Source organism: Syngnathus leptorhynchus, chromosome 2 (genome assembly GCF_054491065.1).
Source record: "Syngnathus leptorhynchus isolate UIUO chromosome 2, UIUO_Slep, whole genome shotgun sequence".
NCBI lineage: Eukaryota > Metazoa > Chordata > Actinopteri > Syngnathiformes > Syngnathidae > Syngnathus > Syngnathus leptorhynchus.
Genome location: NC_141196.1, coordinates 25,246,573 through 25,267,487, shown reverse-complemented (window position 1 = coordinate 25,267,487; position 20,915 = coordinate 25,246,573). Strand labels below are relative to the sequence as shown.

The 20,915-nt window shown below is 44.3% G+C and overlaps 2 protein-coding genes across 22 annotated transcripts in view; one reads left to right on the top strand and one right to left on the bottom strand.

Annotated features, from left to right (window-relative positions):
* LOC147061333 (ETS-related transcription factor Elf-2-like) overlaps nt 1-20,915 on the bottom strand; it is a 100,184-nt gene that overhangs the window by 29,273 nt on the left and 49,996 nt on the right. For 20 of the 21 annotated variants that reach the window (XM_085932792.1, XM_085932782.1, XM_085932800.1 and 17 more), the window contains one exon: nt 14,561-14,644. In XM_085932792.1, the coding sequence (XP_085788918.1) occupies nt 14,561-14,635 (75 nt within the window). In that variant the 5' untranslated portion in view covers nt 14,636-14,644. Of the gene's footprint in view, nt 1-14,560; nt 14,645-14,768; nt 14,788-20,915 lie in introns of those variants that run through there. The other variant, XM_085932774.1, reaches the window with a different exon arrangement.
* Nucleotides 18,995-19,663, top strand: LOC147061334 (E3 SUMO-protein ligase ZBED1-like). Its single transcript, XM_085932863.1, has one exon. The coding sequence runs from the start codon at nt 18,995-18,997 to the stop codon at nt 19,661-19,663; it is 669 nt and encodes a 222-aa protein (XP_085788989.1).

Sequence of the window (20,915 nt, the reverse complement as noted above, 5' to 3'; positions counted from 1 at the left end):
GGAGCCAGTGCAGAGAACGGAGGATGGGTGTGATGTGGTCGCTTTTCCGCACCCTCATCAGGATCCTAGCAGCGCAGTTTTGGATGTATTGGAGCCTCTGGAGGCTCTTGCTAGGGATCCCGATGAGGAGTGCGTTACAGTAGTCTAGCCTGGAGGAGACAAAGGCGTGGACAAGTTTCTCAGCATCTGTCAGGGTAAGTGTGGGGCGGAGTTTGGAAATGTTCCTGAGGTGGAAGAAGGAGGTATTGCAGATGTGTTTTATGTGTGACTCTAGGTTGAGTTGAGAGTCCAGTATCACACCCAGGTCGATGACAGTGGCTGAGAGGGGGATTGTGTGACCGGCGAATGAGATGCTTGTGATTGGGCAGGTATGGATCTGATGGGGAGTGCCAAATAACATGGCTTGGGTTTTATCGCTGTTGACTTGTAGGAAGCTGAGATTCATCCACGCCTTTATCTCCTCCAGACACAGTGAGAAGATGGATGAGGGAGATGGATGAGGCTGGGTTGCAGAGGGTGGGGGGTTGAGTTTGAGGTATAGCTGGGTGTCGTCCGCGTAACAGTGATATGAGATGCCGAACTTCCTGATTATATTGCCAAGGGGTAGCATGTAGAAAATGAAGAGGGTAGGACCGAGTACAGATCCCTGGGGGACACCGGAGGTGACTGTGTGTGTGTCTGATTTTTTCCCTCCCAGGGAAACGTACTCGGTTCGGTTCGAGAGGTAGGACTGAAGCCAGGTTAGAGCAGTGCCAGAGAATCCAGTGGAGTGAAGTTGGTTAAGGAGGATGTTGTGGTGGACAGTGTCAAATGCAGCGGACAGATCCAACAAAATGAGGAGTGACGAGGAGCCTGCATCGGCAGCCATGAGAAGGTCGTTGGTGACCCTAACAAGGGCTGTTTCGGTGCTGTGGCCAGAGCAAAAACCGGATTGAAATTTCTCAGCGATGTTATTGCGGGTGAGATGGGCGTGAAGTTGGGCAGCTACCTCTTTTTCCAGAACCTTGGAGAGAAATGGGAGGTTTGATATTGGCCTGTAGTTGGCAAGGTTGTCCGGGTCAAGCGAGGGTTTTTTGAGCAGGGGGGTAATAATGGCTGTCTTCAATGCAGGAGGTACAGAGCCAGACTGGAGTGAGAGGTTGATGACATTGGTTATTAGGGGACTGATAGCTGAGATTTGATGTTTAATGAGGGCTGTGGGGAAAGGGTCCAGGACACATGTGGAGGGTTTCATCTTTTTGATGATGTCCTCTACCTCCGACTGCAAAATAGGGGAGAAACAGCGGAGAGGCTGGACTGACCCAGGTGGAAGGAAGGGGAGTGGAGGTGAAGTGGAGGGGCCAGAAGAGGAGAGGAGCTGGGTGCGGATGTTGTCAACCTTAGCGGTAAAGAAGGTCATGAAGTTATTGCACACTACCTCTGAGGATTCCGTTGGAGTGGTGGGTTGGGGTTTGAGAAAGTGGTTGATGGTTGAAAATAGCTGTTATGAGTTTCCAGGGGTATTGTTTATGATGTTGGAGTAGAACTGGGCACGTGCAATCCCAAGGGCTTTTGAGTAGGCCTTCTGATGTTCTTTATAGGCCTGTTTGTGCACGGTCAGACCTGAGGCATTGAGACGACGCTCCAGGATGCGTCCAGTTGACTTCATCAGCCGCAGCTCACTGGTGTACCAGGGGGCTGAGCGTGAAAAAGTGACTGTTTTGTTTTTTATGGGGGCGTGGATACCTAGAAGTTTGGCCAAAGAGTTATTGTAATGATCCACTGCCTTGCTGACTGATGGAAAGGTCGCGGAGGAGGAGGAGAGAAGCAGGAGGTCCTGTGCTTAAGTGTCTTGGTTGATGTATTTGAAATTTCGGAAAGAGATTTGCCGCTTGGGTTTGGAGAGGGGGCGTGGGAAAGGCAGTTCCATTTGAATAAGTTTGTGGTCAGACACACCAACCTCGTGAACTTGTAGGTTGCTTATGGCCGATGAGGAAATGACAAGGTCAAGTGTATGCCCTTTGTCATGGGTGGGGACATTTACATGTTGAGTGAGGTGTAAACAGTCCAATAGTTGCAACAGGTCAGAGGCAGGGGGGCGGGAGGGGGTGTCGACATGGATGTTAACATCACCTAATATGATTAAATTAGAGGAAGTGGAGGTACAGAGGGTAGTGAGTAGATCGTATAGTTCTGGAATGAAAGCGGAGTTTGGTTTAGGAGGGCGGTAAATAAGTAAAACTGTGACAGGATATGGAGGTTTACATTTGAATGCAAGGGATTCGAATGAGGAGTGATCAGGTAGAGGGAGGGGGGACAGCTTTAGATCAAGACGATGGAATACAGCAAGGCCACCGCCACGGCCAGTGCTGCGGGGTTTAGTTATGTATTTATAACCAGAGGGACAGGCTTCATTGAGGAATTGATAGACATCCGGTGGTTGCCAGGTCTCAGTCAGGCACATTATGTCTAAGCCTTTGTCCAGGATGAGGTTGTGAATAAATGATGATTTATGGGTGAGTGCTTGGATGTTGAGGAGATCCATTTTGATTGTGGATGTGGGGCTGCGTTTAGGTAGGGGGCGAAGAAGAGAGAAATCCACTCCACGTCTTCTGTTCCACATGAAGTGCAGTCCACTGTGTGTTGGAGTGAAATTCAGTTCGTTTTGTCCTGGCCACCCCGGGGCTGCTCCGTGTTGAAATCCGTTCCGTGCCAGAGAGATATCCATTCCGTGTTTTCCCGGCAACCCGGTGTCTGTCTTGAGTCGGAGCCCGCTCCGTGTAAGAGTGGACTCCACACCATGTTTTTCAGGCCACCTGGAGTACTGCAGCCCCGCTTGGTTGCTACAATAAGATCCAAGTGTGCCGGGTCTCTGATGACGTGTTGGACATGCGACGGGATATCGGGCGGTGAGGAGCAGATGGATGGAATAGCGTTATGGGCAGGTTGGGAGAAAACAAAGTTACGATGGGTACTTCTGTGGATGTAACGAGGTCTGCGGAGAAGTCCGAGTTCTTTGATGACTGAGACACACCCTGGAATGGTGTGATTACTCAGCTCCAGCAAGTGGGGGATGGAGTAAGTTAATATAGTGCCGGTTGGAGAAAGCTGAACTTGCGTGTTAGCCATTTGCTAGGCTAATGGCTAAAAAATAAATAAATAAATAAAACACTAAAAACACTAAAAATAAACTAATTCTGGTGGAGAATTAAATAAAACACTAAAAACACTAAAAATAAACTAATTCTGGTGGAGAAGCGGCGAACAATCAGCGCCAGCGTCCTCTCCTCAGATTGCTCAGAAAAAAGCCAACTAGTACTAGTTGTACTAAAACGTACTGAAAATTTTGGCAGAGCACTGTGTACAACCAGTATGGATCAACAAATTCATAAATTGATCCATATATAAGGCACACCGGACTATAAGGCGCACTGTCGGTTTTTGAGAAAAATTTTGGTTTTTAGGTGCGCCTTAAAGTCCGGAAAATACGGTACTCGATCTTAGCGCCGCCTTCGACAGTGTCGATTTCAATATTTTATTTGAAGGCCTTAAAACATGCGTTGGTATTTCAGGGTCAGCACTTCCCTGGTGTAATTCCTATCTATCTGACAGGACCCCCCCCCCCTTCGGTCCATGGCAACACGACCTCTGAGCTCACTAACGTGACGTTAGTGGTGTCCGGCAGGGATCGGTACTCGGACCAATACTATTTAGCATTTAAATGATTCCGCTTGGGGACATAATACGTATATACAACATTAGTTTTCAATTTCATGCGGATGACACCCATTTATATATGCCATTATCGATTACAAATCCGCAGGACTGTTGTAATGTTGAGGCGTGCCTTGCAGAGATTGAACAATGGATGTCTCTCAAATTCCTACGTCTTAACCCAGATAAAACCGAGATGTTGATAATTGGTCTTGCTCGTTATCACCACTTATTTAAGGAAACCAAATTAAATATGGATAAATGTACTATCACCCAAAGTGATACTGTAACCAATCTCGGGGTTATATTTGACCAAACACTCTCCTTTCAAAAACGCATTAAGAACATAACTAGAACTGTAACGCATTATTCTTTGGTCTTCCTAAGTCCGGTATTAAAAGTCTGCAGTTAGTACGAAATTCTGCGGTGAGACTGCTCACACGGACGAGAAAATTTGATCACATTCCTTAATATAAGCCAATTTACATTGGCTCCCAGTCTATTTAGGATGCGACTTCAAGGTTCTTTTATTAACTTATAAAACACTGCATGGCTTAGCGCCTTCATATCTCGTCGACCTAGTTGTTCCTTATGTACCGTCTCGTAACTTTCGTTTGCAAAACGCTCGTCTTTTAGTGACACCGAGGGCCAAGAAAATGTCTTCGTAGCTACAGAGTGAAGGAATATAAGAATTTGATCTTGAAATAGTTCATTAGACATCTTGTGCATGAGAGCATGAAACTGCTGAGTGTGTGACAGTGGGAACAAAACAAAATATGTGGTTGGTGCGAGGACGTCTGCGTTCCAGAACAAAAAGATAACCCAGGAGCAGCATGGATGACAAGACCCACAGGGCCAGCTGATAGAGAACAACTGGTGACCCTATATGGAAAACTACAACCAGGAGGAGCGAGCAAGTTATTCGGCAGGAGAAGAAAGACCAATGAGAGCAAGCTAAAGTTAACTGCAGTTTACACATAGCCAATAGAATAATGACAGAATGCCTTTGTTGATGTCCCATTTGCATATTGTGTAGTATAATTAATGGCTGGGCAACTCGGAAGTAGAGTACGTCTGCTGGTGGCAACAGAGGCGTACAGAGGTGTATTGAGAGGGACCCGAGACCCAGGTGATGTATTAGATTTGTGTGTTAGGAATAAATCCACTCGTGTGTGAAAATGCCGGCTTCCTGATACCTTTCTATTGCAGAACGAGCGCGCATATTGTTGGATGAGTGGCAGTTGGGTAAAGTCACAAATTGGAGTCAGATTAGTAACTCGAGTTCATGTTAAATTAGAAATATATTCCAACAATTTATGGTGACCCCGACGTGATGCATGAGAGGTAAAAGAGTCTGGGACTCTAAAGAAGTCTGGGACTTCAGTAACCACAAGAGTCTGGGACTCGGGGTCTGGGACCCACGTCCACACCAGGTGACGACCTGATAAAGACGCCACACGTCCGACCGTCTTTCCTCTTGGGCCCACAGTGAGACAAGGTAAGCAGATTCCTTTTCAAATTCTGCACATTGACAACGCTAAATTATAAGAGGAAGGATGAGCGGAACAGTGAAAGTGTGTAGTAGGGTATAAAATCTGGGATTTACCTACTAGAATAGTTTGGAACTATTCGCGGTTACTATACGGTTTAAAATCTGGGATTTACGTATCAGTACAAGTGTGGACTTAGTAGGGTATAAAATCTGGGATTTACCTACTAGAATAGTTTGGAACTATTCGTGGTTACGATACGGTTTAAAATCTGGGATTTACGTATCAGTGTGAAAGCAGTGTGAGTGGGAGTGAGAGTGTGGAATCTAAAATTGTTCTGCGTAAAAAGTGGTTGGGAGACACACGAGTGGATTTAAAGATGGCGGATAAGAGGAAGTGGGATAATGGTCTCGGGTCCCTTCAAATTAAGGGTCCCTTCAAATTAAGGGTCCCTTCAAATTAATGGAATAAAAAGTAAGAAAATTAAGAAGGAAAAAGAACGGTGTCAGAAGTTGTTTCTGAAATTAAAGAAGGATGAATTGTTTCATGGAGAAAGAGCAAAATTAATATCCGAGATAGTTTAAAATGTAAAGATTGGAAAATAAGTGAAAGGCAGGATCCTGATCGAGATAAAAATCTAGATGAACGGATCAAACCCATGTAACAGAGTGGGAACCTGGCTGAGGAAAAAAAAAGAAACGGAAATTATCTTAAATGTACAGGAGATATTCGCGTTAAAGGAAAAGTAAGAGAGAAACACTGAAGTTAAAATTTGCAAAATAAAAGGAAAAGAATTACAAACAGCGTCTAAAAGTAAAATAGAGAATAAATCAGACAAGTAAGATGAGCAAAAAGGTGTTCTTAGTGTGCTCTTTGTGGTCTTTTATGTTGTGCGCCAAACGTGTGTGTAGCGTGTGTGTGCGTGCGTGTGCGCAGAGGATCCTCATGAATGAGTGTGTGTGTGTGTGTGTGTATGTATATGTGTGTGTGAGTGAGATGTGTGTCCTATGGAAGAAATTAGTCATGGAGAAGGTTCAGGAGCCTGTTGAGTGATAATAGGGAAGTTGAGAAGTAGACGATGAGTATGTTTAAGTTGGTTGGAGAAACTAAGATGATCGAGGTGTGGCAGTAGAGAAAATAAGGTGTGTGGAAGTAGAGACTATAAAGTGTGTGACAGAAAGTGACTAGAAAGGTGGCCTGATAGGATGAGAATAAGAGACAACAAATGTTGTGTAGAAGACAGTGAAAGATGTTGAATGTGAACATGATGAAGGGGGAACAGTAAAGTAGGCCTGCCCTTTGAGAGGGTGAGATTGAGGAGCGTGCCTGCGCTTGCGCGTAGTCGTGGGTCGGTGCTATGCTCGTGTGTGTGGTGGGCCGGCATCATGATTGTTGCAGGAAATGGCCAGCCTGTGAGCAATCAACATTGATGCCGCGTCCCCCTCGCACGGGGGGTGTTATGGCTGCAGGTGAGGCAGAGAAAGTGTGAGGTTTTCAGAGAATGTTTGAAGAAGAGTGATGCACATTTGCATGAAGGATAGAAGGCGCTGATGAAAAAAAAGTATAACCAAAACGTCGTCCTCTATGACGTTTGCGCAGCGTTATTTGTTGGTATTATTTGTGAGCTGTGTCTCTGCTGTTTTTTGTGTTGTCTGTGTGCTGTCAGTGTTATGTGTTAAAAGGATGAAATTGGCTAAAATAGGTAAATAAAAAGAATTTATTAGACTGTAGTCTATCTGATTTGCACCGCAAAACAAAAGCAATTTTGAAAGATGTGTCAAATTAAATGATAATGTAATCGTATGTAGTAATACAACACCTTATATGGGTTCTCTAAGTTATATAAACATACATTTTGTAGAGCTTGTTTGACATGTGCTAAAGAGAATCCATAGGGTTATAATGCCTGATCATAATAGATGCATTCTCAAAATGGATTGAATTGTTTCAAAATTAACACTGAATGCCTTAACAGTGGCAAAAACGTTATGTAAAGAAACAATGACGTTATTGCATGTTAGGTGGCCATCTTGGTTGCCGTTTTGTTAACTTTAACAATATGGTATTTGTGGGAACTAAGAGTCATAATGAATAGGGGAGAGATGAGTTGGCAATTTATATAGAACACTCCCAAAAATTATGCTGCATTGTGTTGATTTAAAAAAAAAGATCAATTTGGCCTTTGCAGTGTGATCTGCTGTGTTGCATCTGGCCATGGAGAAAGTATGTTGTTTATTTGTGTACTTTGTCAACAACCGATGTAGATGTTAACGAATGAAATTAATATCTTTAAAATGAATGTGGATTGAGACCACAGGTAAACACCCAGGCAACTACCCTGAAGCTGAGATGATGTTCAGGACGGCGATGCTGAACGGCCTCCCAAATGAGGTGCAAGCGATTATGAGAATTGATCCGGACATTTTGGTCTGTCCGGAACCGAGATTCAAGAGGCATTTGATACACCATTGCCGCATCTACATGGAAAAAGCAAATAAAGATCAAAAAGAAACTGATGCTCTGGCGACTAGTTTGGTTAAACTACAGTTGGCGAAGTTGCATGGTGAGGCAAAACAAGAAAAGGTTAAACAAAAACAGATGTATCAGACTCCAGTGGGGGCGGGACGGGGCCGAGGCCAAGGGTTCCGTGGTGGATACAGAGGGCGTGGTCGTGGCGCCCCCCTGGGACGAGGGCGGAATTGGTTCGCTCCAGGGACTTGCTTCAACTGCGGGGCCCCTGATCACTGGGCACGAGATTGTAATGGCAACCCACCACCACCAGGGGCGGAGCAGCAGAACCAGCAAGCAGGGCCACCACACCAAAGGGGACCGCAGCAGCCCCGCCCGTGGCCACAGCCGAATCCACAGGGGCAGTATTACCAAGCCGACCCGTGGTACGGCCCGGACGAATAGGGGGGCCTGGGAAGCTCGGGAAGCACTGGTCAGGCAGAGCCAATGCTTCGGTTGACAGTGGCAGACACTCCGGTCCAGATGTTGGTGGACACTGGAGCAACACATTCATCGATCAACATGCCACTGCCAAGTACAGCGTTGTCAAAACGAGTTACAACGTTGGTCGGCTTCTCGGGACGTCCTCAGACTCTGCCCTTTACTCAGCCATTGAAAACGGAACTCACAAACACCGGACAGAAACTATATCATTCATATGTTCATGCAATGGACACACCCATCAAGTTGATGGGCAGAGACATGTTGTGAGCATTGAGAGCCCAGATTCTGTGCGGCGAGAAGGGACTTACAGTGACATTTCCTGACGGACAGGTTCTGGAATGCTCCCAGCCTGTGACACCTCAGGGTCAGTGGTTGATGGCACCACTCCCCACAGTACCAGAAACGGCACGAATCTACTGGGCGAGATTGAAACCTGAGACTCCGTTTGGGGGAGGTGTCTACTCCACGTACCTCTTGTGGAAACCGTGGATCCAGGCATTGGCACCGTACCACCCCCCAGTGGATCCATTGCATTGCACTCTATTATGATAGAGAATCAGATGAGATATATAGAGATGCGTTTGAAGAAATTGAGGGAGATGATTGGACATTACAATCACCATGCATCTTTGTGGGCCCCGAGGGGGTGGCAGCATATGTACAGTTGTCGCCGAAGCAAGAGCAATGGTATCGAATGAGTGAGGAAGGTTTGCCTGTCACTGGCTGTGTCGCCAGGCCATGAGCCCCGCCAATTGGGGCACATGGTGAAACGATTAACACAACAACATGACTGGATGATGACTGAGATTCCAGATGTATGGCATTCGGCCGCAACCAAAAGTTACAGGATAATGGCAAAAATGGTAGATGAGTCAGAACTTGAATTGGTCTTTCTGGACCGCCATCATGGGCGGGAACAGACGGACCATGAGTCTGCACAGGCGATGCTGGATCAAATGCCACAGACCTTGTGGTCACAGGGTCCATTCGATGTTGGTTTTTGTCATACGGTTCAGCCGATCCAATTGGAAGTTGATTGCTCCAGTCCGGTCCGCCGTCCTCAATATCGATGGCCGAAGGAAGCAGCCAAAGGTATGGAGGACACAGGGGCACAGTGTCTGCCAATGGTGGGCTTAAAGGTTGACCGCCTGGACAGGCAGGTCAAGAGAGGGAATGTGACAATGGCGGGAATTGGATCCAAGTCGGACTCGAAAGTGTCTGAACAACGACGACGACGATGCAAATGTTTAACTTTATTGACTATTTTCAGAAGTGATGGAGCGAAAGAAGAACGAGTGAGGGTGTATCATTCCTGTAATGGAACGGTATGGTATGAAGCAGAGCAAGATGGTGGTAAGACGCTGACACAGACACAACAACTACTGCTAAATCTGAAGTGTAAACAACCGACACAGGTGAAAGCTTGGGTGACAATTTTCAACTGGACTCAACAATGGCTTGATTTGTTAGATAAATTGGACAATTATCAACCACGGTACCAGGACTGGCCCTTGGTACACCCACAGGAAAGAAAAAGCCCATTTTTGACGGCAATGTTGCACAACAAAATTTCACCTGCCTAAAGTTAAATGGGACTGGCCCTGGGATTGGAAATATCCAGGAGTCATTGTGTAATGAAAATGTGTCTTTGCCAGCAGGAATCCCTCTCGCTCGTGCTGATGTTTGGCTGTGGTGTGGAGCAAAAGTGTTGTACGATAGGCTTCCCTCCAATGCCTCAGGTAAGTGCGCCCTAGTAACGCTGATCATGCCAATTAGTGTGACAGCATTAGACGTGTCCAGAATAAATTGGGAAGGCGTTGGACGGTGGGGAAGAATCCCCTTCCTTGTGAGGAGGAAAAAGGACATGCAAGAATGGTTGAATGCAGGAGACCCCACGTACATAGATGCAATTGGAGTTCCGAGAGGGGTCCCTGATGAATACAAATTGGTGAATCAAGTGGCGGCAGGATGGGAGAGTATTTTCCTGCTCATTACAGTAAACAAAAATGTGGACCGGATTAATTATGTCCACTACAATGTCCAACGATTGGCGAACTTCACCACCTCGGCACTCCAGGCAGTGCATGAGCAATTAGCAGCCACGTCTCTTATGGCATTCCAAAATAGAATAGGTTTAGATATGGTGTTAGCGGAAAGAGGAGGAGTCTGTGGTATTTTTGGGGATCAGTGCTGTACTCTGATTCCCAACAATACGTCTCCTGACGGTCGGCTCACTAAGGCATTGGAGGGTCTGCGCACGCTAAGTAACAAAATGAAGGAGCACTCAGGTGTGAACACCAGTTGGTACTCTGACTGGTTAAACGTCTTTGGCAAATATAAAAGCTTGATTGCATCAGTACTGATTTCTATCGCTGTGTTTGCTGCTATTATGGTGTTATGCGGATGTTGCTGTATTCCATGTGTCAGATCATTAACTGTTAAGACAATTGAACGCACGTTGGGGCCACTCCCTCCGGGTGGCCAGTACATGATGATCCCTCAGAAGGACCCCCAGGAGGCGGAGACAGCTGTGGCCCTCCGGGATGTGAGTATGTGAAGGTGGCCTCAGGGACCTGAGGCCATGAGGAGGGTATGAAATGTTCTCCTGATTGTCTACTAGAATTAAATTGTTTGCTGATTTTTAGCTTACGGCTAGTGATTTTTAGCTTGTGTTTAACAAGAAAACAAGGTATTCGAGTGATGACCTCAGTAGTCTGAGGTCATGAGAGGGAATGAAGGAATATAAGAATTTGATCTTGAAATAGTTCATTAGACATCTTGTGCATGAGAGCATGAAACTGCTGAGTGTGTGACAGTGGGAGCAAAACAAAATATGTGGTTGGTGCGAGGACGTCTGCGTTCCAGAACAAAAAGATAACCCAGGAGCAGCATGGATGACAAGACCCACAGGGCCAGCTGATAGAGAACAACTGGTGACCCTATATGGAAAACTACAACCAGGAGGAGCGAGCAAGTTATTCGGCAGGAGAAGAAAGACCAATGAGAGCAAGCTAAAGTTAACTGCAGTTTACACATAGCCAATAGAATAATGACAGAATGCCTTTGTTGATGTCCCATTTGCATATTGTGTAGTATAATTAATGGCTGGGCAACTCGGAAGTAGAGTACGTCTGCTGGTGGCAACAGAGGCGTACAGAGGTGTATTGAGAGGGACCCGAGACCCAGGTGATGTATTAGATTTGTGTGTTAGGAATAAATCCACTCGTGTGTGAAAATGCCGGCTTCCTGATACCTTTCTATTGCAGAACGAGCGCGCATATTGTTGGATGAGTGGCAGTTGGGTAAAGTCACAAATTGGAGTCAGATTAGTAACTCGAGTTCATGTTAAATTAGAAATATATTCCAACAAGAGTCACATTTCAAATGACTTCAATACGTATAAAACAAATGTTTGTGTCAAGTGTTAATCCACAAAGTGTAGAATTAACTGAAAGGACATTGGAAAACATTTTGTTGGGGTTTTTATTATTTGAAGTAGCCACTGAATTTTTATTTTAGTTTACAATAATATTGACTTTGTTTAACAGTGCATTTAAAATAATTAAATTAAAATCAAAGTGAGGCGCAATCACAGCCTGCTTCCAAGTCCTTTTTTCTCCTGTTGGATTGCACCTAAATGAAAATCATATTTAACTAGAAAATGCAATTTCTGGAGAAATTGCGTGTTAAGGCGAAGAAACTGAATAAATTCTTAGGGAATGCTGTTGAAATGAATGATGAATTTGAAAGTTGAATTTGAAAGTTGAATTACTTGAGAAATGTAGAAATGAGAAGTGTAAAACAAAATTGTAAGTGAAAACAAAAATTTTAAATTTGTCATTTTTGGTAAGTGGGAAGTTGTGGAATAGGTAGGAAAATGATGCACTGTTGAAAGCTGGAACGGGTTGAATCTTGGAGAAATTGGCGTGAATTTCAAGATTGAAATTGTTGAATTTTTGGTAGGTGGAAAGTTGGAAAAAGATGAACAGTTCAAAGTTGGAACGGGTTGAATCGGTTAAGAAATTTAGAAGTTAGAGCAAATGTTGAATGCCTCATAGAGAATGAATGGGAATTAAAAAAAAAATTGCGCCAAACATTTGTGAAATTTGGAATGAAACGAAAACTCCAGGTTCAAGAAGTTCATTTTTGGGGTTCAAAAGTTGAAAAGGGTTGAATCGGAAAAAAATTGTCAAAGTTAGAGCAAATGTTGGATCCCCATAGAGAATGACCGGGAATTAAAAAACAAAAATTGCGCCAACATTTTTTTGAAATTTGGAACAAAACTAACTACAAGTTCAAGAGGTTTATTTTAGAGTTCAAAAGTTGAAATGGGTTGAATCGGACAAAATTGTAAAAGTTAGAGCAAATGTTAAATTTAGGTCACTTCTGGATTCATTTCGGGCACTTGTTGAAACAAGGACACTTCCGGCTCATTTGGGGCACTTCCGGTTTAATTTAGCGCACATCCGGTTTGATTTAGGGCACTTCTGGTTTAATTTGGTCACTTCCGGTTTAATTTGGGGCACTTCCGGTTCACTTCCTGTTAAAATTGGGGCAATTCTGGTTCACTTCCTGTTCATATTGAGTCACTTCCTATTTAGTTTGGGGCCCTTCCTGTTTGTTTTGGGGGACTTCCGGTTCACTGTGTTCATTTTGGGGCACTTCTGGGCCAATCCAAGATGGCCGCCACACTGTGGATGTGGGGGTGAAGGGGTGAATTGGGTAAGCATAGTGGAAGTGGGGTGAGCACAAGGTGAACAAAGTGAATAAAGTTGGAATGGGTTGAATCCATTGAAAAATGTAGAAAGTTGGAATGGGTTGAATCCATTGAAAAATGTAGAAATTAGAAGGGAAAAACCAAATTTTTGAGAATTTGGCGAGAATTTAAAAACTGAAAATTTGGAATTTTTGGTAAGTGGGAAGTTTTGGAATAGGTAGGCAAAAGATGCATAGTGGAAGTGGGGGTGAAGGGGGTGAATATGGCAAGCAGAAGGTGAATAAAGTTGGAATGGGTTGAAAAATGTTGAAATTAGAGGTCATAAATTAAATTTTGTGAAATTTTGCGGACATTTTAAATGTGAAAACGTGAATTTTTTTAATTTGGCAATTTTGGGAATGTCAAGAATCTTCCCGAATGTGATTCGAATGTGCTGAATGATGTGAATTTCGAACTGGAACGACGTAAATGTTGAATGTGCCATTAAGAATGAATGGGGAAAAAGTTAAAGTGAATGGTGTAGAATAACATAAATTAATTTAAATTAATAACTATAGACTACGCTACAATCTTATGGTTAAATGTTACATCAATGGAATAGTACGTTCAAACTGACGTATTGACTCGGGCAGCAATTTTCTCCCGTGACATCTCTCTTTCCTTCACTGTTTCAGCTGTATTAGATTTGCGGTGGAAAACACGTTTGTACTTGCCGTAGGCTTGCATAAGGACCTCCAACTCCATTCTGATAAAATAAGGTCATCTGTTTTCTCATGGTATCGGGGCTCGATTGATAATGGCTTTTTATCGGAGTTGTGCACACGCATAACTCCATCTTAACATACTCGGAGTTGATTGAACTAACTCAGATCAGCTTTTCTGGGACAGAATACTCAGAGGTTCCTATCTCAGAGTAAGTCAACACAGAGTTCAGGGATAGACTCAAAGTATGTTGAACCTGCTTTCTGGAATACCCCCCAGAACCTTTCACAAACCAACAAGAGGACATTTACAATGGTAATTTCTGATAGAAAATTTAGGACTCAAAATAGGTTCCACTGCATTTTGCCAAACAGATACTACCTTTTCCTTTTACAATGTGTCATTCAATCGACTTCACTGCACTCAATACTTGCATCGCAGTTTAGAATTAAAAATTGCTTTTCTGGAACTGAATACTCAGTTTCCCATCTCAGAGTAAGTCAATTCAGAGTTCAGGGATAGACTCAGAGTATGTTGAACCTGCTTTCTGGAATACCCCCAGGACTTTTCGCAAATCAACAATAGTACATTTACAATGGTAATTTATAATAAAAAAATTAGGACTGAAAAGAGGTTCCGCTGTATTTTGCCAAACAGATACTACACTTTTACAATGTGTCTGTCAAGTGACTTCACCGCGCTCAATACTTGTATTACAGTTTAGAATTAACAATTGTATAAAATACTTGTAGCATTATTAAAGGTTTTGTAGTGGCATCAATTTACAAATAGAACAAATGAATTACCTTGATATTATTTTCAAAGTGACGAATTAAGTGACAAGTCAACCAGGGTCATTGTGTTTTATTTTTCACTGCACTGAAACAAACGTAAAAACAACTTATTGAGCTGAATTGTGTTATTCTGCTGTAAATCCGCAATGGATACATTTTTCTACCACCATAGTGAATAAATCTCATCGCAGCAGTTATGGAGGCTTTCGTACTTGTTGAGGCTCCTCCACCATCGTGACATACTCCACTATATTCCCTCCTCCATCGGACACCACCAGAGAGGTCATCACTCATTCCTAGGAAAACAAGAGAATTTGTCTAAGTTCAAGTTGATGGAAAAACAACTCGAAGGGTGAAGAATGTTCCATAAAAAGCTTTCTAATGTCTAATGTAAAGTCAAAATGTGCGTGTATAATTTACAAACAAAAGTGTCAGCCAGCTCGTGGCTCGGCCAGGAGGGTCACCCTGGACTGCATCACAAACCCCTGAGGTCGGCTTGTTGGAAAGATTGGGAGTACCGCACTACCAGTGAGGAGGCCAACCCTTCAGCTGAGTGTGGCCATTTAAAGCACCTCCTTTTCAGATCGGCGCCAGAGGTGCCATACATCGACTTCTGTGGAAATGTATAAGTCAAATGAACCCTTATCAATTTCAATTGAATATATAACGACGTATGAACAATTCAGCTTGCTTCTTGAAAAGGCATCTTGTTTGTGTTGGTGAGAGAAATAGACGTGATAGGGCACTTTAGCGGCAGAGAGGCTGCTTTTTTCTTGCTTTTAAATCAGCCACTGAGAGGCTAATTCTTGTGATATGTTGAAGTAGAGCTGGGCGATTTGACCCCCAAAAAAATTCTTAAAAAATTCGCTCTCCTTTCAAAAACACATTAAGAATATAACCAGAATAGCATTTTTTCACCTTCGTAATATTGCTAAGATTCGCCCAATCCTCTCGACCGGTGATGCCGAAATTATTATACATGCATTTATCACGTCGCGCCTGGACTACTGTAATGCATTATTCTCTGGTCTTCCCAAGTCCAGCATCAAAAGTCTACAGTTAGTACAAAATGCTGCTGCAAGGCTGCTCTCACGGACAAGAAAATTTGATCACATTACCCCAATATTAGCCAATTTACACTGGCTCCCGGTCCATTTAAGATGTGACTTCAAGGTTCTTCTATTAACCTATAAATCATTGCATGGCTTAGCGCCTTCATATCTCGTCGACTTAGTTGTTCCTTATGTTCCGTCTCGTAACCTTCGTTCGCAAAACGCTAGTCTTTTAGTGACACCGAGGGCCAAGAAAATGTCTGCAGGGGCTAGAGCATTTTCTATTCGGGCTCCAGAGCTCTGGAATGCCCTGCCAATGGATATTAGAACTGCTACCTCAGTAGAAATATTTAAGACACGTTTAAAGACGTATTTTTATGATGTGGCCTTTAATTAACCTGTAGTAGCCGATTCGGCTGGAGTTTGTTTTTGCTCCCTCTCCCCGACCCCACTCCCCCCACCCCTCCCCGGCTGGGGAGGTGGTTAGGTGACACCCAAGCTGACGACGGCTATCTAGATTCTCGTGGACCAATTCAGCATGAGGGATCTGCAGCGGAATACCCTCCTAGAGGACACTGCCAGGACAATCGAAGGCACCTCCGACAGCTCTTCGCTTTGGCCTGGACATCCACTTTTTGATTTCCATATGATGTATTTTATGTGCCCTCTTTGCATCCATTGCAGCCTGGTGATCCTGAAAGGGGGATCCTTCCATCTGTGGTCCCTTCTCAAGGTTTCTCATTTTTCCCCTGGTAGGGGTTTTTGAGTTTTTCCTTGCCCTTTTGGGAGCCCAAGATCAGGGGATGCTTTGAGAATAATTGTCAATTGATTGTCTATGTGAAGCCCTTTGAGACTGCTTGTGATTTAGGGCTATACAAATAAACTTGACTTGACTTGACTTGACTTAAAAAAATATATATTTTTTTTAAAATCTGATTTTGATTCAATTTCCGATTTGTTTATAAAATAGACAAAAAATACTGCAAACAACTGTGAACAAAGAGCAACAAGACAAAAAGTAATAGTTTCGGTTATTGCTTTCCACTGCACTCCACCTTTGTCATACGACACAGTGTATCTGAAACTCTCTATTGTCGTTTATACATGAAGGCGTACGCCTCCTGTGGTTCTGGCTCCAAAGCTGATTGCACTGTTCCCACTCTGCCGGATTCTTGTTTTTCAGGTGTTGGAATAAGTTTGACATGCTGCCGCGATTTGTAATGACAGCTTTTCTGCACAATTTGCAGCGCAGTGCTGTCTGCACTTCATCAGTTCTCTCAAAGCCGTACCAGCTTCACCCGACTGAATCAACATCAGTTTTGACAAAGGTTCTTCGCAAGAAGTCATTGGCGCCATGTTTGTTGCGTTTGTGCAGGGAGCATCCGAGGGGTACGTGAGAGGGGAGGAGAGATCACTACGGGTGCTCGGGCGGAACTATCGAAAGCGTACTTTGCTGACATAACATTTGTACAATTTTACAAAATGTGCAAAATATGACATTTTAGAAAAGCAGGGGAAAAAATTACCGTAAATTTCAGACTATAAGCCGCCCCAGCTAAAATTCATGCTTTTTTTTAGTTTTATATTTATAGAAGCCTCACCGGACTATAAGCCGCATGTGCACACAAGTTATTTACAAAGAGAGACAGTATACAGAAAGCCTTTTTAAAGTTTTAATCACATTAACATTTTGTTGTAAACACGGAAGTAACAGCACTAGCTGCGCTAAAGTTTTAATAACATTAACATTTTGTTGTAAACACGGAAGTAACAGCACTAACTAGGTGGGTAGAAAAAAACACACCAGTCAACAAAGTCCCTGAGAGCCGTCTTTGTCTTCCTCCTGTCCACTGAAACCAGCAAAATCTTCCTCCTCAGTGTCCGATTGGAATAGCGCCAGATGTACATCGCACCACTCTTTCTGATTCTCTCTTTTGTTGTCGCTTTCTTCGTCCCTCTTGTCCTGAGGCAAATGCACTCCTGAGCTTGTGCTCTCCTCTCTGTCACGCAGCAGACCGGCTTTTCGAAACCCGTTGGTGATAGTGGATTTTTTCACACTGCTCCACGCTGTCAGGATCCACTGCAGACTTGTGCGAAAGTTGCTCTTCGCATGCATCCAGTTTTTGTAAATGATTTCACGCCGCTGGTCATCCAAGCCTGCTATTCAAGTCGGAGGGCCACTTTAAATCGATTCATTTATTCCAAGTTTACTTGCAACCGCTCTGTTCCCTTCTTTATCAGCCAGCTCAATGGCTTTTAACTTGAAAGCTGCGTCATATGCACGCCTGCCAGTGTCTTCCATCATTGGCGTCTGTTTACGCAAATTTTTCTCATGCACAACGCGCCACTACTGTCTTCCTCGATGCATATATTCCACCTCTCTCACTCTTACCTTTTCTGCTCGAGCCCACCCCCTGATGGCAGTTAGAAAAAAATGCATGTAGTCGCCGCATGATTGCGCAAGGTTTTTAATGTTTAATTAGCCTTTTTATAAGTGTATAAGTGTATTAGTCATGAGAAAAATCACAGGAAAAAAACTACATAAACTGCACTGGACTATAAACCGCAGGGTTCAAAATTTGAGAAAAAAGTAGCGGCTTATAGTCCGAAATTTACAGTAATTTATTCTAATCAAAGTTGACTTGGGCTTTTTTGGGGGAAAAAAATTGGAATATATATATATATATATGGAAGAATCGAGAACGATTCGTAAACATCCAAATTCCGATTATTTAAATATGCCAAGTAAAGCGGAACTAAAATGCAGTAAGCGCATTCTCCGAGACGCTATGCGGAACAAACCGAGATCATAATGGCACACTCAGCACACTTCCGCAGTACACTCCTCCAGGGAAAAAAAAAAAAAAACATGGCTGAGCCTGAGATATTCAACCCACTTCGCCGAGAGATCTGACCTGCCCCTAAAAATTTAAAAGCAGACGTGGAATCATTTTGGATTCTACAATGTTGACGGAGGAAATGAATTGGACAAAAGCTACGTTGTATGCAAGATTTGTCATGCTAAAATAAAATACTTTGACAAAAACGAATATGAGAAGTCACACTACACGATTCCATCCTACAAAGGTGAGAAAGCTGCTGTTGCTATGAGCAGCCAGAGAACAATTGAGGACGCTCTGAGTAAGCTGCCAAACACATCGCAAAAGGCCAAGAGTCACGGAATTCATTGCAATGGGTTTGCAACCGTACTCGGTTGTAAAGAATCTGGGATTTGGAGAATGATGGAGGCAACGGAGCCAAGATACGCCATCCCATCTTGACACTATTTCACCGACACAACCGTCCCGCCACTCTACAAGCAGACTAAACCAGAAATAACAAAATCGCTGTTGAATGCAGACCGAGTCGCCGTTACATGTGATGGATGCATGGGCGTCTGTAGCCACCGAGTCATTTGTTACTCTAACTGCTCATTTCATAACCGATGAGTGGGAGATGAGAGCACACGGGCTTCAAACAAGTGCAACGCATGAAAGCCACACGGGTGCTAATATGGCTGAGCTGCTAAGCAATGCTTTAAATGAATGGAACGCAAATAAAGAAGTTGTTCTAGTTACAGACAACGCAGCTAATATGGTTGTTGCTGCCCAGCTGGCTAACTTCAGCGATCTTAAATGCTACACCCACACACTGAACCTTGCGGCTCAACGTGCCCTGAAGATCCCAAGTGTGGCCAGACTGCAAGGAAGAGTGAGACGTATCGGCACTTTTTTCCTCCGCAGCACAGTTGGTGCATATCAGCTTGAAGAGAACCAGAAACTGCTGAACATCCCCAAGCACAAACTGAAGGTAGACTGCTGTACTAGATGGAATAGTGCCTTTGAGATGGTGAGCAGGTTTTTGGAGCAGCAGCCTGCCATCCCCGCCCCACTCCTCTCCCCTCAAGTGAGAAGATCAGAGAAATACCTATGTACACTCAGTGAGGCTGATGTCACAAATGCTGAGAATATCATAGCAGCCATCAAGCCCCTGAAGGATGAAACAACCGTCATGTCAACAGAGAGAAGCCCCACCATATCTCGAATTGCTCCTCTGCAAGCTAAACTCCTCTATGAGGCAAAGGACAGTCCTTGGAAGTCTCCACTGGTCAGGGAAATAAAGAGAGCCATACACGAGGACCTCAGCAAGAAATACAGCAGTGAGCATGAGAAGCAAATTCTTCAGATAGCTACTGCCCTCGACCCTCAGTTTAAAATCCTGCCCTTCCTGTTGGAGGACAGAGAGGAGACATATGGCTATTGAGGCTGCTGCACAACTCCAGGTAATTCTGCAATTTTTATTATATTGTATTATATAAAGGCGGCTCGGTGACGCACTGGGTAGCACGTCCGACTCACAGTTAGGAGGGTGCGGGTTTGATTCCACCTCCGGCCCTCCCTGTGTGGAGTTTGCATGTTCTCCCCGTGTCCGCGTGGGTTTTCTCCGGGCACTCCGGTTTCCTCCCACATCCCAAAAACATGCTTGGTAGGCAGATTGAAGACTCTAAATTGTCCCTAGGTATGAGTGCGAGTGCGGATGCTTGTTCGTCTATGTGTGCCCTGCGATTGGCTGGCAACCGGTTCAGGGTGTCCCCCGCCTGCTGCCCGATGATGGCTGGGATAGGCTCCAGCACGCCCGCGACCCCCGTGGGGACAAAGCGGTTCAGAAAATGGATGGATGGATGTATTATATAATATTCCCTGTAAAGTGTTACTCTGTGCATATTCTGCATAATATAACATTTATCCATCCATCCATCCATCTTCTTCCGCTTATTCGGGGTCGGGTCGCGGGGGCAGCAGCTTTAGGAGAGACTCCCAGACTTCCCTCTCCCCAGCCACTTCATCCAGCTCATCCCGGGGGATCCCAAGGCGTTCCCAGGCCAGCTGAGAGACATAGTCTCTCCAGCGCATCCTGGGTCATCCCCAGCGTCTCCTACTGGTGGGACATGCCCGGAACACCTCCCCAGGGAGGCGTCCAGGAGGCATCCTGATGAGATGCCCAAGCCATCTCATCTGGCTCCTCTCAACGCGTTTCGGCTGTACTCCGAGTCTCTCCCGGATGACCGAGCTTCTCACCCTATCTCTAAGGGAGGGCCCGGACACCCTGCGGAGGAAACTCATTACGGCCGCTTGTATCCTGGATACAAGCTATCTAGATTCTCATGGACCAAATTCGGGATGAGGGAACTGCAGCGGATTACCCTCCTCAAAGACACTGCCAGTACGATCGAGGGCTCCTCCGACAGCTCTTCGCTTTGGCCTGGACATCCACTTTTTGATTTCCATATTATGTATTTTATGTGCCTTCTTTCCATCCATTGCAGCCTGAAACGGGGATCCTTCCATCTGTGGTCCCTTCTCAAAGTTTCTCATTTTTCCCCTGGTGTTTTTTTTTTTTTTAGTTTTTCCTTGCCCTTTTGGGAGCTCAAGAACAGGAAATGCTTTGAGAATAATTGTCAATTGTTTGTCTATGTGAAGCCCTTTGAGACTGCTTGTGATTTAGGGCTATACAA